Source organism: Dendrobates tinctorius, unplaced genomic scaffold, assembly GCF_039654945.1.
Source record: "Dendrobates tinctorius isolate UK_male_01 unplaced genomic scaffold, ASM3965494v1 ptg000011l, whole genome shotgun sequence".
Lineage (NCBI taxonomy): Eukaryota > Metazoa > Chordata > Amphibia > Anura > Dendrobatidae > Dendrobates > Dendrobates tinctorius.
This window is the reverse complement of record NW_027361679.1, coordinates 110,571,314-110,598,787: the sequence shown is the minus strand read 5'-3', so window position 1 is coordinate 110,598,787 and position 27,474 is coordinate 110,571,314. Positions and strand designations below refer to the sequence as shown.

The following is a 27,474-nucleotide window of genomic DNA, read 5'->3' as shown; positions in this document are numbered from 1 at the left end:
AGGTGAGTAGTAGGTTACAAGGGTGGCTAGGATTGAGTACCTTGCCAGGAAGCCTTTTCAGAGCCCTGACAACCAAGAGCTGACAGCAGAAGAAATATAAATGCACATGCCTGCATTATTCAGAGAATCTAAATAGAGACACCAAACAGGTCTGGACACTGGCGAGTGGCACTCAGCATCCTGCCCGCTATAGTAGTAGTCCAAGAGACCGAGGGTATAACACGAAAAACCCTAAAGCTTCAGAGCCCATCGTAGAAAGGCCAAACCTCAGAGATTTGCCAGAGTATCAGTCATGTTGCCATCTAAATGCTGAAGAAACTGTGAATCACTGATCTGTTATCCAGTAAAATGCTTAAACTGTTCATAACAAGGTCTGGTCTGCCTTTTTCCTACCTCTAAATGATCTAGATGCACCCTTGGAACAGGTCTGGAGCACGAGGAACCAGGTAGGAGCACCATGATACCCCAAACTGCACACCACAGAATAGCCATACACCTGCTTGGCACCTACGTCTGGGTCTAATAGTGCCTCCTGGCTCTACTACTTGGGTGTGGCACATGGAGATATCCATTTTCACCAAAATTACCTGTTTATAACGAATTTATGCACAGAAATTTCTGCAATGAATTTTCTGTTTGAGAATTCATCCTAATAAATATGTATTATATAAGGAACCCATCAGACATATAACGCTCTCACTGTGTTGTGTAGTTCCATGGATTATACACATGACCAAGTACTAAAAAATCATCAAGATAAAAACTGCTGAGAAAACTTCCCGTTGTCTTTTATGACGTCCAGGACTGACTTTCCATTCCTTTTTGCTCCTGTTCTTTGTCCTTGGTGACCTTATTTCTCCAGACACATCCCAAAAGCAGATGGGAGAAGTCAATTCCTGGCCAAATGATCAACTATGAGGCCATGGATATGTTTTGGGAGGACAAGCCTTGTTGTCTGTAGTACGACTGTTCGGATTAGGCTTTGTCAGGAGAACATTTGTTGGCGGTGTTCTCTGAGTTTTGTGCACCTGAACAATCTGCTCTTGTACCACTTGTTATTCTATCATATTTTTTTCTACAGAAACATAAGTGTTGGTTAAGTGCTAAGCTGCTCTGTGCAAAATAATGCTGAAAACAGTAGTAAATTAATTACAATCATAAAAATACTGGTGGAGAACTTGGACACAATTCTCTTTTGGGAGGTCAACATCTGTTTTACCTCTGAACTGGAAAACAGACAGGCTAGACCTATGCTTCTTGGCTGATATGGAAAGTACTTCTGAACTGTGTAACATATACTAAACAAAGCAAATAATGTCAAAAACCATAATGACATACAGCTCTAGAGTATTGACTGTATGCTGCAAGGCCCAACACAACATCTTTCTTTTTTGTAGCATTCTGTAGCATTGTCATCCATATGAAACACAATAGTCCATGTAAAAGAAATAACATGGCACAATGATAAAAAGTGTACATATATAAAGTTTACCTCCGGGACTGGGCATTATAGGTGTGCCAGGTGGGCCCCCGCCACCCGGAGGACCCTAAATTAACATATAAACATAAGAACTGTTATTAATATGAGCAAGATGAATAAATCTATAAAGATCTAAAATTTTTCTCAAATTATGTCAACTTGAAAAACTGCAATGCTGGTACAGTGGCAAGAAGCTTGTATAACACCACCCCAATGGAACCAATATGGCCTCATTAACAAAAGTGTCAAATTGAAAAATAAAAACATAAAAAGTGAACAAACAAAAAAACCCAAACAATTAAAATCTCTCACCACGTAGTTTCCTGGTGAAGATGATGAATATGCTATCTGAATATGAAGAAAAGTAGAACTAGTGAGACGTAAAGTACACTAACAATACGATTCCTGCAACTGTGACACGAGTTTTAAAATGACAAAGCATAAGGGAGAACTCTACCCTTCAATGACATTTTACATCTTGGCACAATACAAAGAATACAGCTATTATGTTAAGCCTGACAGCAAAATTTTCATAAATTTTGAAAGCAGCCATGTGTATATTTAACACAGTGGTGTAACACTAATAGCGGGAGACCACATGGTCACTATGGGACCCATGATTTGGGGTGGGAGGGGGTCTTGATCTAGAACACTCCCACCACTTAATGTCTCAATTTCAACAGTACCTGCATCCTCACTTATAGGAGTGGAGGGAGAACTGTGGGGACATCATATTCTGGGAGAATCACTATGGGGGGGTCTAATAATGTATGTGAAGGCCTCAAAATATGTGTGTATAGGGGAACTGTGGAGACATCATACAGTGTCAGGCAGAACTGTAGGGCATCCTGGTATGCTGAGGCCACTATGGGAACATCATACTTTTTGAGGGGCACTGTGGCAACATCTTACTGTATTGGGGTTACAGTGGGGTATCATCGGGTATCATACTGTGTGATTTTTGGGGTCATCATACTCTATGGGGGACATGAAAGGTTGAAAGGTGTATTGTAGTGGCTGAAAACACTAAGATTCTTCAATAGGGCCAAGCTATTGTTTAAATGCCACAATACATGTTCCTCCCCCTTTCTTTAAGTTTGGGAGGTATGGACTTCTAGGACTGTGCCCTGATTGTACACTTCCCAAAATATATATCACCAGAACTATGGACAGACAATGAGTTGGCATTGTTACAACAGTTCCACTGTGAATTATGAATCTCGAAGACATTTCTGAAGTATAATACTGTCTGTAACAGAGGATTAATGATAAGTAATGCTACGTGTTTACAAAGTTATTCATCCTCTTATAAGTTAATGATAAATTGTTCTTCAAAAGTGGATATACCTATTAGGCTGGGTTCACATCAGCTTTCAGCCACACGTCAGCAGCTCATTTGGGGTCTCTATCTGAAGCCCTCAAAAACAGGATTCAGCCACATCCTTCGACGGGGCCATTTACTTTAATGAAGCAGATGGTGTCACTTTGCGTTCCGTATGACCTTATTTTTGTCAGAGTCTGCCTTTTTTCAGGGGAGCACAAAAATGCAGTTGACCACATTTTTGTGCCCGCCTGAAAAAGACAAAAACTGACAAAAATAAGGCCAGACATAGTACATATTGACTCATTAAAGTCAACAGCCCTTTTCGAAGGATATGCTTCAATCTTGTTTTTGAGGGCTTCAGATGGAGGCCCAGACGGAGCCACTGACATGTGGCTAACACATGATGTGAACCTAGCCTCATTTATTTCATGTGTTTTTTTTATCTACTTAATCAAACAAAACTTTTAGAATTGACTATATGGGAAAGAAACTAATCTACTGAGATAACATCTGCCATTTTAGTGCATAAGAAAAAGAATAAATGATATAGACTACTGTAAACATTTCTATATGAACTGTAAGTTGTAATTTAAGCTCAGTCACAAAATTCAAGTGGACATTTTGTTGCCTCATCTTGGCTCTTTATTCGACCACCTTTGTTTTCATAGTGAGCTAGCTGAAATGTGATTTAGGATTGTTTCAATAGTCTCAATTGCTTACCGAATTAGCATTAGGGTTTGGCCAAGGACCTCGTCCTCCTGGGCCCCTATAAAAAAACATGAATCATTTTTTGAGATAAAGAAAGGTAACACATCTCACAACATAAAACCAATGAAACCAAATGTGAATGTGCCTACATGTTCATTCCAGGCATTCCAGGTCCACCTAATGAATTCGGAGGAGGTCTCATTCCACTGCCGTAATTCTAGGAGACGAAGAATCGATTTGTAAAGAGGAAAATAATCTTTATTTAGTAGTAGCAAGCAGAGAATGTTATAATATCATATTTCAAAACAAGGGTTACACTAATAAGATTACCTGAGGTCCCATGCCTGCCATGCCTCGTGGTGGGTTCATTCTTTGCATGGGTCCTCCCATGTTTGGATGACCTAGAAAAGAATCAATGATCAAAAAAATGAAACCATTATGTGGCATTTATACATACCTATATACATGGGAAATGTATTGAAATCATATAAACCATTCAATTAAATGCCTTAAATATTTAATTAACTTATTTAGCTCATGTTTTGAGGAAGGTACAGATATTATATAGAAATATATGAAATGATAAAAATATATAACCCAAAATGTAATCCATACAAAAAAGAATACTAATCATAATAATACAGGTAAGGCTGCTTTTACAGTTACCGTGTTTTAGCGAGTCGATTTTGCGGCCCCAATAGATTTCTATGGGGCCGCAAAATTGTCCCACAAAAATTCCACGGTGCGCCGTGTGCCATACGGCCGTGAGGGCCGTTTTTGCGGCCTTGATAAAAGATCGAACTTGCTCGATCTTTTATAAGGTGTACGGCCACGGCCCCCATTGTAAATCAATGCGGCCGCAAAAACAAAGGGAATTTTGTTTTTGCGGTGCACCATGACTTCCGGTTTGGCGGAACGCAGTTTTTCTTTTCCAATACTATTTCCATAGTATTGGAAAAATGAAAGACATCGATCCGCAAGCTTTTTTGCGGTCCGTTATTGTGGCAGACCGTAAAAAATGGGGTGATATGGCTCGCAATAACGGGCCGCAAAAAAAGCGGTAAGTGTAAAAGTAGCCTAACAAAACACAAAAAGTAAAAACTCATTAAGATTGATTCAAATTATGTAAATAAAGCAATGGCAGGTATACCTTTTTTCTACTTTACAGGAGAGACAAAAAAACAAATCTATACTGCACAGTATATTTAGTTTTTTACAAGTTAGTTGAATCAATGGATGACAAGCCTTTACAGTGACATAAGTCGTAGCCTTTTCTTGGAGGTATACTTTGGAAAATCTGCCTGATGTATACCTTTGAGTCAGTCTTTAGCAAGCCTACATACAGTAGGTGAAGGAAGACAGCAGCTTATGGAGATTTGAACCTAGTATAACGTTTATATGGAAAAAGTAAACCCAAAGGGAAATAAAAAGAAATCAGCTCAAAACTATACATAAAAAATTGAACTCAATGGAAGATACCAAAATAGGACCACCGGCTCTTGGCTGTGTGGAGCTGGTCAGTTCTTTGTGGGGTCATAACTCTTACATTACGCAACAGTAATATACACTCTATCAGTTATGTAATCAACCCATTATTATGCCATCTGAAGTAATCTAGTGCACGTTCTATGAATACAAATCAGGCGTATGTGGGCGGATTATTGGCGCATAAAGTCTACAGCGTTTTACAGTAACAGGAAAGTGGAAGCGTTTCAACTCTCTCTCATCCACATTCTGGGGGTTTGTTTCTTTTCGTTATTTTTAAGTTCACGGAAAGTGTTTTATGCTGCGTTTTTTGGCAGCATGTCAACATCTGCTTTAGAAACGCACCTTTTTGTTATGAAGTTTACTCATTTATTCCAACAGGTACCCTGTATCCACAGGTTAAATGGCCGGCTTGGCATTGTTTTATTTGCACTGTTTCAGTAACAAACATGCATGAATAAGTACAGCAAATAGATGCAAACTTAAGATTTAGAAATACTGCAAATTTCAGAGATCCATGTCCATAAAGTGTACCACATCTGCAACACGTGAACATGGCCTTTATATAAATATATTACGAGGCCCAAAAATCCAGAGAGCTGCAACATTTTCCCAGGGTTGCCATTTGGGCTCATGCACACTGACCAAGCCGGGAACACAGAGTTGGTGTGACGGTGCACGTAGGCAATCATAAACCATGTGTGCTAACGTACAATTTGCTGTTACCCCGCGGGAGAACACCTCAATTCATATAGCATGTCATAGCGAATACATAGTATCATCTTCTTAGAATGACTTTGTCCCTTGCAGCCAATTAAAGCATACATTATGGGGATTTCTGCTCAGAGCGAAAGTCTATCTGCAGTAATAGTAAAGCCACCAATCGGCTTTCAAGATTGAGTAGTTAATGATAAATCTGCTGGCACTAAATTGTGAGTTACTAGGGCAGTTAACAGGGAGAAGATTGGCAGTAGGACAAATGGTCACAGCATACAGAAAAGAGCAAGATACGTGGTGTCTCTAGCAATGCAACAAGAGAATACCCTGATCTATCATGGCTCTGGATCTTGATAGAACCTTGCACATATTACATATTAAGGCTGGTTTCACATTAGCGTTTTTTAGCGCAGCGCATCGTGCGCGTCCATGCGCATGCATCATGCGCCCCATGTTTAACATGGGGGCGCATGGTTTAGCGTTTGCACGCGTTTGTATGCGTTTTCGTGCGCATGCATTTTTTTGTAGTGTGCGCCTAGGCGCGCCGGACGCAACCTGTTGCATTTTTGGTCTGTCCAACCTGTGTAAAAAAAACGCATGCGCACGCTTGCGCATGGAATGCTCCAAAAAAAAATCACATTACAGTCTATGGGAATGCAGGCGTGCGCATGGATTTGCGCACGCCTGCATTTACAATCGCATGCGTTTTAAGAGATAACATGGCTAGAAACTGGTTAAAACGCATGCGCCTAAAAAAGAAAACACATGCAAAACGCATGATGCATTTTTTGCATGCGTTTCTATTGCGCACGAAGCGCAGTGCTAAAAAACGCTAATGTGAAAGTAGCCTAAATCAGAAGAAATATGGAGGAAGAGTAGCGCTGGAGCACAGTAGTGAAAATGAGCTACTACCCTCACTTTTGACCTGTGATATCGTTAAGTGTCTCCCTAGAAGCTATAATGGTGCCATAAAAAACAATGCAATACCATATAGAGACATGGCTAAAAGTGTTGGCACCTTTAAAATTGTTCCAGAAAATGAAGTATTTCTCCTAGAAAATCATTGCAATTAATCATGTTTTGTTATACACATGTTAATTTCCTTTGTGTGTATTGGAACAACACATAAAAAAACAGAGGGAAAAAAAAAACAAATTGGACATAATTTCACACAAAACCACCAAAAACAGACAGGCAAAATTGTTGGCACCTTTCCAAAATTGTAGGTAAACAACTTTGTTACAAGCATATGATGCTTGTCCAAACTCACCTGTGGCAAGTAACAGGTGTAGGCAATATGGAAATCACACCTGAAACCAGATAAAAACTGGAAAAGTTGACTCAGTCTTAGCATAGAGAACTTGAGAACCAAAATTGTTGAACAATGTCAACAATCTCAAGGTTTAAAGACCATCTCCAGAACTCATGATGTGCCTCTTTCCACTGTGCGTAACATAATTAAGACGTTTACAACCCATGCTACTCTCCCTGGCCGTGGACGGTAGAGAAAAATTGATGAGAGGTTGCAACGTCTGAATGATCGATAATCAACCCCAAATTCCAAAGAAATTCAAGCTGTCCTGCAGGCTCAGGGGGCATCAGTGTCAGAGTGAACTATCCATTGACATGTGAATGAAATTAAATGCTATGACAGGAGACCCAGGAGGACTCCACTACTGACACAGAGACATAAAAAAGCTAGACTGCAGTTTGCCAAAATGTACATGAGTAAGCCAAAATCCTTCTGGGAAAGCTTCTAGTGGAGAGATGAGACCAAGATAGAGCTTTTTGGTACAGCGCATCATTTTACTGTTTACCGAAAATGGAATGAGGACTACAAAGAAAAGAACACAATACCTACAGTCAAATATGGCGGAGACTCAATTATGTTTTGGGGTTGTTTTACTGCCTCTGGCATGGGTGCTTTGACTGTGTGCAAGGCTTCTTGAAATCTGAAAATTACCAAAGGATTTTGGGTCTCAATGTCAGAAAGCTGGTTTTGCGTCCTAGGTCACAGCTTTTCCAGCCTGACAGTGAACCCAATCATACTTCAAGAAGATACGGATAGAAACAAAGGGCTGGTGAGTTCTGAAGTGGCCAGCAATGAGTCCGGATCTAAATCCCACTGAACACCTGTGGAGAGATCTTAAAATTGTTGTTGGGAGAAGGCACCCTTCTAATATGAGAGACTTGGTGCAGTTTACAAAAGAAAAGTTGAGAGGTATAAGAAGCTTGTTGATGGTTTTAGGAAGTGACTGGTTGCAGATATTTATTCCAAAGGGTGTGCAACCAAATATTAAGCTGAGTTTGCTAACAATTTTGTCCAGACCATTTTGGGGGTTTGTGTAAAATCTGTCCAATTTCTCCTTTTTTCTCTGTTTTTTGTATGGTTCCAATACATGCAAAGGAAATAAACATGTTTATAACAAAACATGTGCAATTGCAGTCATTTTCTGAGAGAAATGCTTCCTTTTCTGGAACAATTTCAAGGGTGCCAAGTGAAAATCTCATGATAATCTTTGATTATATATGTAATGCACTGATACAAAAAAATTGCATTTCTCAATGTCAGATACCTGATGTCAGGCAAACTAGGTTCCCACCAGTTATACTGGGATGGGTCTAAGATGTGTCACAGACAGAACCCCTAGAACAACACTATATGTAAGTGAGACCCTTCTCATGTTCCTAGTAGTGTATTCATTATACTTACTCTACACATGGAAGCTGGCCAAACCTCAGCAGTAGTTGAAGCCATTAGAGCAGGTAGAAAAGGGCACATTATGTGGTCTAAACGGCTGTGAATTTCCATTGCTGGTGCCAGCTGCTGAGCAGTGCCTCACAGGAGAGGTAATGGGACGCCGGCTCCTCCTGCTACCTTTTCCCAAGCAAAGTTAAAGTCACCATATGGTGTTAAAGCAGCGTTCAGTGATTCTAATTCATGTACTTAGAATACACTACACAAGTGCCCCTTAATGGCAGAGAAGGCCTGTCTGGGGAGTGCTCAGGGAGAAGCCTTCTCTGCTTTGAAAGGCTGCTGTAAAATGCAGCCCTGGGCTTGGTGGCAGCATAATTATTTTTGCACTTTGTCCTTTTGTGTGTCCAGCACTAATGAGCCACTGGCGGGAGAGGAAATATGAATCGTAATGCAGAGTGGAACATTAGAGCATTGTCACAGGTTCTCCTTGGATGTCGAAGTAAGGTCCATATGAGGAAAGATCTTAAGCATGAATGATGCCTTGTGGCATAATCTCCCAACACGTAGCAACATAGGTATTAAGCACACACATACATGTGCCTATAGATACATAGATATTGTATATACAGTGGGGCAAAAAAGTATTTAGTCAGTCAGCAATAGTGCAAGTTCCACCACTTAAAAAGATGAGAGGCGTCTGTAATTTACATCATAGGTAGACCTCAACTATGGGAGACAAACTGAGAAAAAAAAATCCAGAAAATCACATTGTCTGTTTTTTTTTCATTTTATTTGCATATTAAGGTGGAAAATAAGTATTTGGTCAGAAACAAAATTTCATCTCAATACTTTGTGATATATCCTTTGTTGGCAATGACAGAGGTCAAACGTTTTCTGTAAGTCTTCACAAGGTTGCCACACACTGTTGTTGGTATGTTGGCCCATTCCTCCATGCAGATCTTCTCTAGAGCAGTGATGTTTTTGGCTTTTCGCTTGGCAACACGGACTTTCAACTCCCTCCAAAGGTTTTCTATAGGGTTGAGATCTGGCGACTGGCTAGGCCACTCCAGGACCTTGAAATGCTTCTTACAAAACCACTCCTTCGTTGCCCTGGCGGTGTGCTTTGGATCATTGTCATGTTGAAAGACCCAGCCACGTTTCATCTTCAATGCCCTTGCTGATGGAAGGAGGTTTGCACTCAAAATCTCACGATACATGGCCCCATTCATTCTTTCATGTACCCGGATCAGTCGTCCTGGCCCCTTTGCGGAGAAACAGCCCCAAAGCATGATGTTTCCACCACCATGCTTTACAGTAGGTATGGTGTTTGATGGATGCAACTCCGTATTCTTTTTCCTCCAAACACGACAAGTTGTGTTTCTACCAAACAGTTCCAGTTTGGTTTCATCAGACCATAGGACATTCTCCCAAAACTCCTCTGGATCATCCAAATGCTCTCTAGCAAACTTCAGATGGGCCCAGACATGTACAGGCTTAAGAAGTGGGACACGTCTGGCACTGCAGGATCTGAGTCCATGGTGGCGTAGTGTGTTACTTATGGTAGGCCTTGTTACATTGGTCCCAGCTCTCTGCAGTTCATTCACTAGGTCCCCCCGCGTGGTTCTGGGATTTTTGCTCACCGTTCTTGTGATCATTCTGACCCCACGGGGTGGGATTTTGCGTGGAGCTCCAGATCGAGGGAGATTATCAGTGGTCTTGTATGTCTTCCATTTTCTAATTATTGCTCCCACAGTTGATTTCTTCACTCCAAGCTGGTTGGCTATTGCAGATTCAGTCTTCCCAGCCTGGTGCAGGGCTACAATTTTGTTTCTGGTGTCCTTTGACAGCTCTTTGGTTTTCACCATAGTGGAGTTTGGAGTCAGACTGTTTGAGGGTGTGCACAGGTGTCTTTTTATACTGATAACAAGTTTAAACAGGTGCCATTACTACAGGTAATGAGTGGAGGAAAGAGGAGACTCTTAAAGAAGAAGTTACAGGTCTGTGAGAGCCAGAAATCTTGATTGCTTGTTTCTGACCAAATACTTATTTTCCACCATAATATGCAAATAAAATGAAAAAAAACAGACAATGTGATTTTCTGGATTTTTTTTTCTCAGTTTGTCTCCCATAGTTGAGGTCTACCTATGATGTAAATTACAGACGCCTCTCATCTTTTTAAGTGGTGGAACTTGCACTATTGCTGACTGACTAAATACTTTTTTGCCCCACTGTATATAAGACTCTATTAATTAAATTCATTAAATTTGGTTGCCACTTGCAGAAGCTACAAGGCCCTGCTGCTGACAACTTAACTTATAGTCAAGGCTACCCTCTCAGCACAGAATGGCTGTTCAAACCAAGTACAGGCGCTCGGTGCAGAAAGACGTGGCCAAACATTTAAGTACACCTCCCATCTCCATCCTCCCCTCTTTGATTGAGAGCTCTGGCTTCATAGGGCCACAGAAGAAAGGAGATAGATGGAAAACCAGCAGGTGGGAAGGTCTGGCCGAGCCATGGCACACTGATCCGCTTGTCCTTGGTTTGAACAGTCATTCTATGCTGACGGAGTCCATTCAAGGGAATGTTCATAACATAAATAACAAAAAGCAAACGCAGTCATGAATGACATTTAGGATTCATTTCCATTTGGCGGTCATGGTGAGGCAGTGAAGTATACTTTTGATGCCCTGCAAGAACTATAGCAAGGACATATAAAGGAATATTTTCCTAGAACTTTGACATGAAAATGTTTCTACTAAAAACCACAGCTACTAGGACCACTATTACTACACTGCCAATTATTTGTGTTATATATCTTTAATAGTGACCCCAGGCCTCAGGGATTCGGTCCAGATATTATCTTTTTAAAATCCTGTAGTGCCCGAGGGATCAAATACTTATTTCTCACTGCAAAATGCAAATAAATGTATATAACTTATAAAATGTGATTTTCTGGATTTTATTTTTGATATTCTATGTCTCAATCTTAAAATTAAGCTACTCTTAAAATTATAAAATTATAGACTGTTCATGGCTTTGTCTGTAGGCAAACTTACAAAATCAGCAAGGGATCAAATACTTATTTCCTTCACTGTGTATGTACATAAGTTAATAAACCCGATCAGTAAACACCATAATGACTAAAAAAAAAAAAAAAAGTCAGAAATGTGTTTTTGGATAGCCACAACTCTGTGAAAAATGCAACAAGAAGCAATCAACATGTTATATCTACTCCAAAATGGTATAAAAAAAAAAACAGCTTGCTTGGCAAAAAAAGCCCTAAAACAGCTCCCTCAACCAAAAATAAAAGCTAAACAGATTACAGAAAATGGCTGTACAAGCAACATTTTTGGGTGGAATTTCCAAACTATTTTCACTATTTAAAAAATAAATAAAAAAACAGAAAAACTATAAAGGTTTGGGATCACTGTAATCATACTCACCTGTGTAGAATCATGTTCTTGAATTATTTCTACCAATCAATGAAAACCGTAAAAACAAAACCAAAAAAACAATTGGAGAATAGATTTTCTAGCTCAATTTCACTACACTTGGAAGTTCCCCCCCCCATTCTCTAGAACATCAAATTGCCACTCAAAACTACAAGTCATCCCTCAAAATACAAGCTCTCATGTCTCTATGTTGAAGGAAAAATCAAAAGGTTTCGGCTCTTGGAAGAAAAGGGAGGAAAAGCTTAAAACTTAAAAACGCAAAATCACTTGTGAACAAGAAGGGGTTAAAGAAAAGTGCATTATGACTGGATCAGCTATGTTTATGAGCACAGGTAAGAAAAAAAAGAAACAATATTCTATATACACATATATGTCAATGTACCTTGTGGTCGTGTGGGGTCCATGGAATTTGGCAATAGGGGCTGTGAACCTGGGACTCCTACAGGGGGCTATAAACCAAAAAATCATATATTACCATTTATTTTTAATAAACTTTCAATGTAAACATCTTAAATCTAAAAAGCAATGAACACAGCCATTTTTCTCAAAGTTTCCTTAGACTATGACTGGAAGGGATTGTTTTTGTATACCACCTCTCACCTTTATTGTCAGGAGCGTTTGTCTCAGCAAACACCATAGGAAAAAGATAGTAGAAAACTAAAGTTCTAACACGTTGAAACTGGGATGAATGATACATGGGGTATAAAATTGGAGAAACCAGAAAGACCTGCTCCAGCTTATTTAGCAAACTTTCCGTTAGTTGAATGAACGTGGAGCATGGATAAATAGGCCACCAATCTGAGGTCAAAGTAATGTCGTTTTAGACTCCATGTGTCTTGTATAAATTAGGGCTAGCATCATTTTACTGTATGGAATAGCATAGCACACCTCCATACTTCCATACAAAGATATCTAGAAGCAAGAATATAACCCCATGGTGTGAGCTTATGGGAGTTGGATGCCGGTAAGCTGTAATATTAAAATCAATGAGTGTGATATGAAAAAAGCCGAAACCATTTTAATTGTTCTGAACAAACCTGATTTGGCATTCTTAGGGAAGGTCGAGGGCCACCAGGATACCGAGGTGACATAAATGGCTGCAAAATAAAAGGAAATATGGTTAATTGGGATATGTAGGTTATGTTTGAGAGTTATGCATATAATATGCTAACATAAAATTACCTATTGTTTAAATTTTTTTTGGTACATGTATTTTTTAGAACACCACACACATATATATGTGTGTGTGTGCTCTCTAAAAAATATCTGTATATATATATATATATATATGTATATATATATATGTTATACAGCTGGTGAAATATTGAACACATCACCTATTTTCTAAGTAACTATATTTCTAAAGGTGCTATTAACATAAAATTCTCACCATATGTCTGTAACAACCCATCTAATCCACACAGGCAAAGAAATCAAACCGGAGATATCCAGAAATTAAGTTATGTATAATAATGAGAAATGACACCGGGGAAAAAGTATTGAACATGCTTACTGAAATGTACCGTAATTAACACTTCGTACAAAAGCCTTTGTTGGTGATGACAGCTTCAAGACGCCTCCTGTATTGAAAAACAAGTCACATGCATTGCTCAGGTGTGATTTTGGTCCAATCTTCTACACAGTCTTCAAATACTGAAGTTTCTGTGGGCTCCTTCTATGAACTTCCATAAATTTTCTATTGGATTCAGGTCAGGTGATTGGTTGGGCCATTCTTACAGCTCTATTTTCTTTCTCTGAAAACATTTGAGAGTTTCTTTGCCTGTGTGTTCAGGATCATTGTCTTGCTGAAATGTCTACCTTCGTTTCATCTTCAACATCCTGGTAAATGGAAGATGATTTTTATAAAGATGGTTCTGGTGCAATTCTTTTCACTCCTTTGTCTGAAATCTTGTGCGGATCACCTGGTAGTGGCTGGTTTACGGTGAAATCATTTTATTTTCACTTCCTGATTATGGCCCCAATAGTGTTCCCTGGAATTTTCAGCAGTCTAGAAATTTTTCTGTAACCAATGCCATCAGTACATTTTGCAACATTAAGGTCGCAAAGGTCTTGAGACAGATCATTGGTTTTACCCATCATCAGATTTTTCTTTTGTGGCACCTTGGTTATGAGGCACCTGGTCTCATGACTTTCCATGATATTTTGCACCTCTCTTTCTTCATGTTCAATACTTTTTCCCTGCTTCATTTCTCATATTACACATAATTTAAATTATGGACATCTATGGTTTGATTTCTTTGCCTGAGTGGATTGAATGAGTTGTCACTGATATTTGGTAAGGTTCATGTCAAGAGCACATTCAGAAATCTTTTTACTGAGAAAATTGGTGACTTGTTCAATACTTATTTCACTCACTGTATATGAATGGAGTTATAGAAAATTCAATTTGTGTAAAAAAAAAGTTTTTCATGCCTTCCATCATATTTATTATGTTTTTTTAGACATATTCTGCCCTTTGCCCGATAAGAGGCATGTCTTCACTGAGATGTAGCCAAATGTGTACAAATTTCTGACCAATAAAAACAACTAATAAGTAGGGTAAATACAGACTATACAGTATAAAGATGCAGAAAATTTATCAAAAATCATGAACTACTTTAAAAAATCACATACTACTGATAAATATGCACCTAACAAGGAAAATGACCAAGTCTGGATGTAATCATAATGTGATTTTTTTTTTCATCACACTTCGTTTGGGGGAGTTACCAACTAGACATGTGCCCATCATTATTCATATTTTTTGACCACCAACCATAAAAAGTAAACATTATAAGATATTATTGTATGTCTGGCTTACGACTAAGGACGGTTGCCTTTCAGAATTTGAACAACTTAACACTGCCCTGCCAAGCTTACTGGAAATAATGTGCTTCCACCAGGCAAAAATAAAACTTGCAACTTTGTCCCTTTCAGTATTAAAGTAATTGAGATCAACTCAGTTGGGAAAGACGTGTAATTAAAAATATGCTCATAGCTACCATGAAGATGGAGGGAGGAGATTGATTGCTTTGTGACCACAGCTAGATAAAGTCATAATGTTCCAGTTATTGCTGTTGAGAACGTCATTCTTTAGGCATGCCCACCCATAATTGCCCAAGTTATTATAAATAGCCCTCACTTCTATAAGCTAAAAGCCTTGGAATGAAAAGTTTGACCTTGCTTGCCATTACCTGACTATGTGGACCTATCATTGGGTTATTGGGGTTGTGCGGAGGTGGTTGTGCATGAGGTGATGGCTGAGAACCGGGAGGACCCTATAAGACACAAACAAATATGCTCATGATCATTACATGTTTAGAATAATACAGGACACACAAACAGTGAAAAAAACATGCAGTATATCTCGTTCATAAAGAGATAGCAGTTGTATACCCTGTAAAGAAGTTCTGTACTGTAATGCAAAGCAAGCATAAAAGGACTGAGCTGCCAAGGATTAATAAGGAAAATTCTATTAAAGAGTGTTTCCCACTAAAAACATTTATCATCTATCCACTAATATGTTTTAAATCACTTGGGGTCTGATCACTGACACCCCCACTGATACTGAGTGATCATGCATATGAACTACCTTTTATTCACACAGGGGACTATAAGACCCTAGTTCTCAGGATCAGTGAGATTCCCAACTGTTGGACCCACAGCGATCATACATTTATACCTATTCCATCAATAGGTTATATGTATGTAGTGAACACACCTTTAAGAAAAAAGTACAACATAGATTATGATAGGACATTGTCATAGGCAACTAACACCTCTTCCCATTGAATGATTTGGTGTTACTGTGCAAAAATCAACCTTCCTTGGTTGGGTCCTGTCCTAACACTACTTGTTTGGGGTATAGTACTTCCAAATGTGGGCTTTCTGATAATTGGTAATTTTTTCATCTTCCACTTTACTTTAAGGTCGGGTTCAGACAAGCATATGAAAAATCGTTCGATTTTCATCCAGAAAAAACAGAGGATTTGCAACCGTATGGCATCTGCGTGTCATCCAGATGTCCATTTTTTCCATCTATATGGTATTTGCTTTATACACTCATCAGAACGAGCCCCAAAGACGTGCATTTAATTCTGGCTTCATAAGGAAAAGAAAAAAAAAGCATTACATAAGTTATATAATTCTGAGCCCAAAATATTTGGGACATTAATGTGAGCGAGAAACAGCTTGTAGCTTTCTGGAGCAAGTGTAATAATGGCTACATGCACAATCTAACATTTCACTTCTCTACGAGAACACATTGTAGATACCACCACACGCTATGTCTTGTCAGGTTACTCGAAAACTACGACATACATTAGTTGTAGAATGGTAAGGTCTGAAGTCTTTAGAAATCAAGCTGTTTCTAATTGCAGGAAGAAGAGCAGCTCTGGACGAAAAACTGCTCTTCCAACAAGTGACAAACTGGGCAGAAGAGCAGGAAGTTCTGGAGAGCTGATAAAAGGTGCATCTTCTTGGGAAAAGTCACCCTTAAAATATCTGAGGAGTCTTGTTTAAAGATATCCTGGCTTTATGTTGTCCATGCCAGGTACATGATCATTCCCATCTAAATCAATCACATAACGTAAAATGTCTAGAAGCAATGAAAAGCGCTAGTGCAAGGAGATGTCATAAGCCTGGGCTTGGCTGAGGATGTGAATTAATGATTTTTCTCTAACATTGGAAGTCTGAGGTGTCACCTTAGACCCTACGCTCAGCAAGGCTTATACTCATTAATGGAGGCCATATGCTTTGCACATTACTTACACATCTGATTGTGACGCGAAATAGTGTCACCATAACTGTACTAACCATTCAGCAGCTGGAAGAACAGGTATCCATCTAACCCTACCACAAACACCTTCTCTGTCTCCATCCTCCCACTCACGGAGAGCCTCTACCAGCCCATTACTCACTTATGTGTGAAGCAGGGAAATGCAGTTGGATTGTTTTTCAGCATTCTAAAAATTTACAGAGCGATATAATAAGGCGCTGTACGTGACCGAAAAGGGAATGCATTGCTGATACACAGAATAGCATCCTGTATTAGTTTGTCCTAACCTTTGCCTACCATGGGTGATTGACAGGCCACTGTATTTTTCTGCAGTTTTGGAAAATGGTAGATTATTTTAAGTTATGCCGTGTGAATAAAAGGTGAGGGATATCAGAAATCATTGCCTTTTATGCACAAATATAATAATAGTAAATTAATTAATTAATTAAAGGGAGTTTGTCACTCTCATAACTTGATTAAAACTACTTATACAATTATATCGCGGATTTAGCCTCTATAAAATGAATCCCTGTAGTATAGTTTTTGCTTGCTTGGTTTTTCAGCAAAGGAGTTGTATGCAAAGGAAGAAGCCTCTGTGCACCCTTGGCATGGACAATGGCCCAGTGCACCATTCTGCAACTCAATTATTATGTCACGCACCACCTCTTATGTTGATTGACAGCACTCACCCAGATCGAGAACTGCCTGAAATTAAACTTTGGCACGGTGCGTGCGCACTGACACTGCAGGATCACAGCAAACGTACGTACATAAAGTCAGTGTGTGCACAATCTTATCCTTCTCTCCTGTTTGCAGCACAGGCTCGCTGCATATATTGGTATCATTGGAGCAAGCAGTAGTTACGGACAGGAGAGAGAGATGAAAGAGCTGCCTGCAATTCCTGCAGTGTCAGTGCGCATGCACAGATCCAGGGACTCAGTTTAGGCAGCACGTACGCTGGGTAAGCGAGCACTGTCAATCAACATATGAGGAGCAGCACATCATGGAGATTGTGGGGCAGAACACCACTTCTGTACAGTTGAAATTTCATCTACAAATCAATTTTTTATGTTATTAGTAAATCGCACTTCTATGACAAACTCTACATTGCAAATCCCCATTATGTGATACAAAGTACATGAAATATCACTGCAGTCCATTTTCTTTATTTCCCATTTTGAAGCACCAATCTTGTTGCTTACATACCGCTGGACAGGCCCCTGGTCCTTCCCTGGCCAGGACTGGAGGAGTTCAATGGAGTTGTGAGTGGCCGGGTGCATCAAAGATTAGTGGCTCCATTAACTTTTGCCTGGCCAGGTTTGTGCATCCGTAGGAGGATTGGGAACAAAGTCCTCCATTCTGGCAGGCACACTGCTCTTTAAATAATCACTGATCCAAAGGGAAGCTGATCACTTTTATAGACCGGAAAACCTTTTTAATAGAATTGCTCAAGTGCAATGCATTTTCTATGGTATATTGTTTGCAAAAGTTTAGAAAAAAAAAGTAGCCAATGTTATGCTGCATGGCTGACTGCTTCCCGGTCACCTGGAGTTAAGTTTCCAGAGGACTTCACCCTAAATAATCAGCAGGATCCTGAGAAGAAATCTCTACTACTGCCCAGCCCAGTCACTCCGCTAGAAGAATTTCAATGCAACTGAGTGTTCTCATCTGACATCTTGCGGCTTTTAAAACTATTTATTGCCTGAGGTGTAGGCATTTTACATCTGGTACATAAGGGGTTACCATAAAAGCATTGGCTTTGATATTTAATAATGCTTCTTCCTGCTGCCTTGCAATTATCGTCCAGGGCTAATAAGAGACATATGGCAGTCGCTGGTTTGAGTCTTTGAGTCCAATCCCGCTAGGTACCAGCCCCGCCAATCGCATTTAGGCAAAAAGAAGGGGGATAAATGAAGCAATTAATAAAATCATTTTCTATCCAGCTAAGGAGATAAATGTTTGGCATAGTCACACTGGCCATCTATATGCACTAGCTGGGTATGCAGCAATAGATGGCACTGCAGCACTTCTCTTTTCTGTAGGACAGCGCTGGAAAAAAAATCTTACTTCCACAATTCTGACAGCAACAAGTTTGTTGAGATTTAGTTCTGCTTCTTCCTTTCTTTTCTGTCTATAATACACCATCAAATAAAACATGCCATGATTTAGCCAGGTGTACAAGCCAGAGTGGCGGACCAAGGTCCAGTCCCTTCATTATAGCCCGTCCTCCCTTATACCGCCTAGGAAGAGCTATAATCACACCATGACATATAATAACTGGGAAATGTAAAAATTACAGCTGCAGAAAAGGAGTAAAACTAGGCAGTGATAAGATGTAAGATGTCAGTGTTATAAAGGCAAAGATCCACCTTTCGCGCAAGATGAACGCTATACAAGTAAAAAGTGCACAATAGCTATAGAATATGTCTATGTTCCCTAGGTCAATCAGCTACATTTTTCGCATTGTGCGGCTATATCATTCTTCTTGGAAACCAGAAACAAGCTGATCAGTTTCTTAAGGCCGGGATCACACATGCGAGAAACATGGCCGAGTCTCGCATGTTAATACCGGGCACTGCCGCCGGAACTCGGATTGGAGCGTCTGGCCGCATAGCACTACATGGAGCCGCACGCTCCGCTCCCGAGAGTCAGCAGCAGTGCCCGGTATTAACATGCGAGACTCGGCCGTATTTCTCGCATGTGTGATCCCGGCCTAATAGATTATATTGTGACTTTTTAATTACGATGACAGGCAGTGGTAATGAGACCCACAATCAGATTTAGACACTCATAGTACTAAATGGAAAAAGAAAATGAAGAGCTATGAATAGTTTACAGATGGGAACAGGGGGTGTTTTCCACAATAAAATGAACAGAATTAATAAAAACAGTAAAACAGATAAATAAGGGTGATATATATATCACAGAGATGCCATATTTTTCATTTGCTGATTGTATATTGAATGTAAATCAGAGGTCAAGACTCACTATACTCAAAGCCTATGGCGAAAAAAGCCACTAAACCAGTACAATGTACCAGTTTTTGGATCTGCACTGGTTGAAGAAAGCAGTATTATAATAAAAGAGCAGCTAATTTCATTGATAAAGATATGGAAATATTCTGAAGGTCTTCAATGCTGGAGATGAAGTAGTGATTGTGGTGGACAGAATAGAATACTTTGCGGATTTAAGCCGACCATACACATTAGAAGGCTATTGGCCTAATGGTCAGATGATTGTTTGGCCGACTGTCTCTCTCATACACAGGAGAACTCATTCATCCAAGTGCTCTGGCCTTCTCTATGAGAAAGCCATCTACAGACATTTCTGTGGGTGGCTTATCTCTGGAAGAACAAAGCAATCGGCAGTCTGAAATCTGACATGCCCAATCAACCTAAAAGCCCCGTCTCACATAGCGAGATCATTAGCGATCGCAGATTTTGTGACGCAACAGCGACTTCGCCAGCGATCTCGCTACGTGTGACACATAGCAGGGACCGGGCCCCCCGCTGCGATGTCGCTAATCGTGCTCGAATGTCCTGGGCCATTTTTTGATCGTTGGTGTCCCGTTGGCCAGCATGCATCACAGCATTTGACGGCAACGAGTTACCTCGTTGGCGACTCAGAACTCAGGGAAGCAGGCGTGAGTCGTCAGAATAGCTGCTGTGTGACAAGGTCCCAACCACCGCCGAGGTCGTTATATGGATCTCCGGATCGTTGCTGCGGCGTTGAGTAGATCTGTCTGTTTGGCAGCTTACTAGCGATCATTTAGCGACGTACCAGCGATCCTTACCGGGTCATATCGTTGTCGGGATCGCTGGTGCGTTGCTTAGTGTAACGGCAGCTTAATCATCAGCTGGCAGGGGCTGCCACAGACATTATAGTATTGGCCGAACCCATCTAGATCAGTGGCTTCAGATGACCTTGCCACGGCATTTGTCCACCATAAAGGCAGATTGCAAAAAAATAGAGTATACAATATATACCACCCGGCAGATGGGAAACAAAAAAAAACACACTTTGGGCCTCTGTCTAGTGAATTGGACCAAATTGCGGGAGATTTTCCTGACATGTTGTTCGGCTAAGTGCATGAATTCCATGTGCAGTTTGCCTTAACTCCACATTTCACATAAATAATGTTGAACATATCATTTGTGAAGCCTGTGAAAAGGGGGCCCAATATGTTGGGGGGTCATGTCTTACATTTACATGGAACATAAGATGAGCAGCAAAAGTGATTAAAATATATTTGTAGCAGAATTTGTGATAAAATCCTCATATTTTACACACAGATTTGGAATGTTTTTCACCCTATGCTTGCAAGGCATGAACCCCACAGTGGAAATCTCAAGTTTTATCGGATTTTGATGAGAACATCATCCGAGTTTCATCAGTTTTTCTTGTTTGCAAAAAAAAAACAATTCCCACCCTCAGATCAATATCACACGTTTCTGCGATTTTGCACAAACTACTATGGTAGGCAAAAAAAACCATGGACATGTGAACAGCCCCATAGGTCGTCATACGAGGGTACATTTAGAATCCATGTAAAAGATTGCGCTAATCATTTTCACTGCTTACAAATCGACTGAGTTCACACAGGCACATGAAAAAAATTTTGCGTTTTTCATCCAGAAAAAACTAACGATTTTTGATGTGCATTGTCATTCATATGGGATCTTTAGGACATCAATATTTAAAACATGATGCATGACCAAATACAGTTTCCTATGTCAATAATTCTATTGGATCCAATAAGAACGCATGCCGTACGGATAGTGTATGTATGTTATCCATTTTATTTTGAGCACCGATTGACATATAACTAAAAGACAAGTGCTTGGTTTGATTTTCTTCCAGTTTGTCCTTGTGGAAAAAAACCCTTATATGAAGTAACATACTCATTGGTCCATTTCTCACAGGAATAGAAAAACCATTGTGTGAACATATTCTTACCGAGGTGGAACATAGGAGTGTTCATTGTGAGATGTTGGAGGGGCCATACATGGTTATTGCACAGGGACCTTCTGCTGTTTGTTTCTGACCCTGATATAATGGAGCTTTCTGGCTATCTGACGTTTCGAAGAGGCTTTGATGATTGGAACATTTCTTTTGAAGGCATTAAATAATTAATTACATTTCAAAACTGTTTTTCTGCACAAAATCTTCCACCCGTTGGTAGGAGAGCCATCGCTTCACTTGCATTTCACAGAAACAGTGGCTTGTTTCCTAAAACCCTACTGCAGGCTTAGTCAGGTGTGCCCAGTTAATTATAGCAACAGTTGCAGATGGGACGCAGCATGTCTGTGTCAATGTTCATTGTAGAGGCGTGCGCTGCCACCGCCGGAGAGCCTCCACAGGAGCTACATTTCCAGCCAGAGAGACAATGACAGTCATACAACTGAGTACACAGCAAAACTCAAAGAACCAACATTGATCTCAGGATTTGATAGCCATTGCCATTCTCTGTGCTCGCCTAATGCGTGCATGCTCTTTTCTGTCACAGGCTTCAGATTTGTAACAAATAATGAGAAAATATTTTAGAAGAAGGACCCATGAGCACCTTTGTTTCCCATTGTCAAAGCCCCATGCTGCTTAAACCTCACCCGTATGGGTGGCCAACCACCCAGCATTTTTAAAAGTAATGACCACACAATCATGCAGCTACTGGGCTCCACATGCTGGCACGCTTTCAATGACATGCAGCTACTGCAGCATGGAAACCTGGCCTTATCAGTTTGTACAAAACATGAATTCCTTTAGGATTAGGATAAAAAAGGGTCTTTCATTTATTGCTATGAAATAATCATATAGGTAAGCTATGGCAATGCTCTACACATGGGGGTAAGAGACATAGGTAATCAAACGTTTTCCACTGTGGCCTCACCATATGTAGTGGAGGTCCATGCTGAAATAAAAATCTCATGGTATGATGACCTCCACATAGTATGATGTCCTCCAAAGCTCCCTCAAACAGTATGATGGCACCCACAATAAAAAAAATAAGTATTACCTTCCTTGCCTTGTTCCACCGCTGTACTGCTCCACTGTGTGCATCATGTGGACTAATACCCTACGCCGCAGGTGAGATCTAGGGAAATCATTGCGTCTTTTGCTCTTAAACTCAGGTTCCCTGTTTCATCACTGTGTTCAACAATATCTGCATCCTGAGGATGCAGATAATATTGAAATTGAATAGCCAGAAAAGGGGATTGCGGTGACATTCTGCACCACATTTGCATCAAATGATGGGGGTACCGCAGGCTGGACAGGAACTGCCAAAGGGCTGGATGTTGCACAGGCCAGATAGGAACAACGAAAGCTCTGGGCTGCTGGTTGCACACATGGGTAGTAGAGCTTTAAAATAAGTAAAGAATTAGTCAGCTATGGCTGCAACCGTAGGAAGGACAATGCAGCATATAATCATTTCTATGGCGATTGCCTCCCAAGCTGCACTGTTATGATTGAGTCACCGTAGGAGGCAGACACAAAAATAGAAGCTACGTCCAGAAAACCAGAGAAGTTGGCAACTATCAGATTGCAGACCCCTGAACCTATCAACACAACTAGCAGTAGCCGTGGGGGGTTCCTACGGTGCCCTAGACCCCTCGATCACAGCCGGAGAGCTAAATAGCCTAAAGACAGAAAAGGAAATCTAAACTGCCCCAGAGCAGACCCCAAAGTAAAAGACAGCCCCCAACATATAATGACGGTGAAGCAAGATGAAAAAACACTCACACAGATAGAAAGATAGGCTGAGCAAACGATGGGGCACAAGCTAACTAAACAGAACAGGAAAGGAAGGTTGCTGTCTGCAATCTGCCAAAACCCTATCAAAGACATAAGCCAACAAGCTGATATGGAAAAAGACCCTGAAGCAGCTAGGCTTCAAAAACTAAATCAGCACTCAGGTATTTTCAGAAGACAGAGCTAAAGGAATTCAGCCCACCCCAGCAGGGAATGGCAGAAATCCAGAAAAACAAAGCAAAACAAAGTCAAAGCACAAATTCAAAAAGCCGAGCAGAAAACTTAGCTTTAGAAGAGCAGGAATTCAGACTGGTCTCCAAGGATCCCACAGAGAAATCACCCGCAGGGCAGAAGGGCGTTGGCAGCCTTATATCCAGTCAGTAACTCCACTCAGCCAGTCATCATCATTAGGCTCAGGTGTTTGATAATCAGGCTCACTACCTTTCTTTACCAGAAGAGGGAGTTCCTCGGGCCTCAGTAGTGAAGGGGAAAATTAACTCACAACAGTACCTCCCCCTTGAGGAGGGGTCACCGAACCCTCAACCACGCCACCAGGGCGATCAGGGTGAGCCCGATGAAAGGCACGCACCAATCTTTTGGCATGAATATCAGAGGCAGATACCCAGGAATTATCCTCCTGACCATAACCCTTCCACTTAACCAAATACTGGAGTCTCCGTCTAGCCAGACGGGAATCCAGTACTTTCTCTACCTCATATTCCATGTTACCTTCAACCAATACAGGGTCTGGAGGTGCCACCCCCGGAACAACAGGTTCAACAAACCTTTTCAACAAAGATTTATGGAACACATTATGGATTTTAAATGTGACAGGAAGAGCCAAACGAAAAGAGACTGGATTAATAATCTCCAAAATCTTGTAAAGTCCAATAAATCTAGGCTTAAACTTAGGAGAAGCCACCTTCATAGCAATATTTTTTGATGATAACCACACCATATCACCAACCTTAAACTGGGGACCAATGGTCCTATGTCGGTTGGAAAACCGCTGGGCCTTTTCCTGGGAGAGAGATAACTTATCCACCACTTGGACCCAGATCTGGTGCATTCTCTCCACCACAGTGTCAACACCTGGGCAGGCAGAGGGCTCCACCTGCCCTGAAGAAAATCGAGGATGAAACCCAAAGTTACAAAAAAAAGGTGACATCAAAGTGGCAGAACTAGCTCTATTATTTAAAGCAAATTCGGCCAAGGGCAAAAATGAAACCCAATCATCCTGATCAGCGGAAATAAAACATCTCAAATACGACTCCAAGGTCTGGTTTGTTCTCTCTGTCTGCCCATTGGTCTGAGGGTGAAAAGCAGAGGAGAAGGACAACTGAATTCCCAGCTTGGAACAGAAAGTTCTCCAAAATCTAGACACAAACTGAACTCCTCTGTCAGATACAATGTTCTCAGGAATCCCGTGCAAGCGAACCACCTGTTGCAAAAACAGGGGCACCGACTCAGAGGAAGACGGCAACTTAGGGAGTGGTACAAGATGAACCATCTTAGAGAACCTATCACAAATCACCCAAATAACAGTCATCCTTTGAGAGACAGGCATATCAGAGATGAAATCCATTGAAATATGGGTCCATGGCCTCTTGGGGACAGGCAAAGGCATCAACAACCCACTAGAGCGAGAACACGATTTAGACCAGGAGCACGTCCCACAGGACTGCACAAAATTCCTGACATCACGAGACAAGGAGGGCCACCAAAAAGACCGACTCACCAGATCTCTAGTACCAAAAATACCTGAATGACCAGCCAAAGCAGAGCAATGAACCTCAGACATCACTCTCTTCTTCCACTGGTCAGGAACATACAACTTTCCACTGGGACAACGCTCAGGTTTGTCCTCCTGGAACTCTTCCAGAGCACGTCTCAAATTGGGCGAGATGGCAGAAAGAACTACCCCTTCACCTAAGATGGTAGCAGGCTTGGTCACCACAGGAGAATCAGCAAAGAAGCTCCTAGAGAGGGCGTCTGCCTTGACATTCTTAGTTCCAGGAAGAAAAACCACAAAATCAAAACGTGTAAAAAACAAGGCCCACCTAGCCTGTCTAGGGTTCAAGCGCTTAGCCGACTCTAGGTAAATCCAATTCTTGTGGTCAGTGAGGACCACGACTTGATGCTTAGCTCCCTCCAACCAATGTCTCCACTCCTCAAATGCCCATTTCATGGCCAACAGTTCCCGATTCCCCACATCATAGTTACGTTCAGATGGAGAGAACTTTCGGGAAAAGAAAGCACAGGGATTCATTTTATATGTTACAGGATCCTTTTGGGACAAAACAGCTCCTGCACCAATCTCAGAAGCATCCACCTCTACCTGGAACGGAAGTGAGACATCAGGTTGCCGTAAAACCGGGGCGGAGGTGAATCTTCGCTTCAGCTCCTGAAAGGAAGAAACAGCCTCCAGAGACCAATTTAACACATCAGCACCCTTCTTAGTCAAATCAGTCAATGGCTTGGCAATACTAGAAAATTTTGCTATAAATTTCCGATAAAAATTAGCAAAACCCAAAAACTTCTGGAGGGCTTTCAAAGAAGTGGGCTGAACCCAATCATAAATGGCCTGTACCTTGGCCGGGTCCATTTCAATAGTTGACGGGGACAAAATAAATCCCAAAAAAGAAATCCTCTGTGCTCCAAAAAGGCATTTAGATCCTTTGACATACAGGGAATTCTCCCTCAAGATCCGGAACACAGTCCGAATATGTTCCACATGAGAATCCCAATCCTTGGAGAAGATCAAAATATCATCCAGATAGATAATCAAAAATTTATCGACAAAATCTCGGAAAATATCGTTCATGAAGCACTGGAAGACAAAAGGGGCATTAGTGAGCCCAAAAGGCATCACCAGGTACTCAAAATGTCCCTCCAGAGTATTAAACGCCGTCTTCCATTCATCCCCATGCTTAATGCGAATAAGATTATACGCCCCCCTGAGGTCAAGCTTGGTAAACCAGCAAGCACCTTTAACTCTGGAGAATAGATCAGAAATCAGGGGTAACGGATACTGATATTTAACAGTAATTTTGTTGAGGGCACTATAATCAATACAAGGTCTTAATGATCCATCCTTTTTGGCTACAAAAAAAAAAACCGGCACCTAAGGGTGACGAGGATGGTCTAATATGACCCTTCTCCAACGCCTCCTTAATATAGGATCGCATAGCCTCGTGCTCGGGTACAGATAAATTGAAGAGCCGACCCTTGGGAAATTTACACCCCGGGCTCAGTTCAATTGCACAGTCATAACTCCTATGAGGAGGCAGAGACGCAGACTCATTCTCACTAAATACATCATAAAAGTCCGCCAAATAATCAGGAACATCATGCGACTGAGGAGAGGTGAAAAACACCGGAGCCTCACTAAAGGCACACCGACAACCCCAACTCACCACAGACACAGATTTCCAATCCAAAACTGGATTATGAATTTGTAACCAGGGAAACCCCATAACAATAGTATCATGCAGATTATGCAACACCAAAAATCTGCAATTTTCTTGATGGTCTGGGGCGACCCGCATTACCACCTGGGTCCAAAACTGAGGTTTATTTTTAGCCAAAGGAGTAGCATCAATCCCCCTGAAAGGGATAGGCGTCTGCAGAGGTGTCATCGGAAATCCACAACGTTTAGCAAAATCCAAGTCCATTAGGTTTAGGGCTGCTCCCGAATCCACAAAAGCCTTGGCGGAAAATATGGACAGGGAGCAGATCAGCGTAATAGCCAGAAGAAACTAAAGTTGAACACCACCAACAGAAAACGTGTGTGCAAAGCGTTTCTCTCATTTAGGACAGACAGCAATAATATGCGAGGCATCTCCACAGAAAAAACACAACTTATTACGCCTTCTGAACTCCTGACGCTGCTCTCTGGACAAAACTCTATCACATTGCATAGGTTCAGACATTTGTTCAACAGGTGGCAACACCTCTCGTGCAGCTTTGCGTTCGCGCAAACGCCGATCAACCTGAATGGCTAATGACACAGAATTGTCAAGACCAGAGGGAACAGGAAATCCCACCATAGTATCTTTTACGGCTTCTGACAACCCCTTCCGAAAG

At 41.0% G+C, this 27,474-nt stretch overlaps 1 protein-coding gene across 1 annotated transcript in view; it reads right to left on the bottom strand.

Moving 5' to 3' along the window:
- Positions 1 to 27,474, bottom strand: part of SSBP4 (single stranded DNA binding protein 4) — a 524,749-nt gene that overhangs the window by 18,592 nt on the left and 478,683 nt on the right. Inside the window, exons 6-13 of the mRNA XM_073546131.1 lie at positions 15,059 to 15,142; positions 12,902 to 12,961; positions 12,247 to 12,313; positions 3,843 to 3,913; positions 3,662 to 3,729; positions 3,525 to 3,570; positions 1,793 to 1,828; positions 1,493 to 1,547 (exon numbers count right to left, since the gene is read on the bottom strand). Of these exons, the coding sequence (XP_073402232.1) occupies positions 1,493 to 1,547; positions 1,793 to 1,828; positions 3,525 to 3,570; positions 3,662 to 3,729; positions 3,843 to 3,913; positions 12,247 to 12,313; positions 12,902 to 12,961; positions 15,059 to 15,142 (487 nt within the window). The remainder of the gene's footprint in view (positions 1 to 1,492; positions 1,548 to 1,792; positions 1,829 to 3,524; positions 3,571 to 3,661; positions 3,730 to 3,842; positions 3,914 to 12,246; positions 12,314 to 12,901; positions 12,962 to 15,058; positions 15,143 to 27,474) is intronic.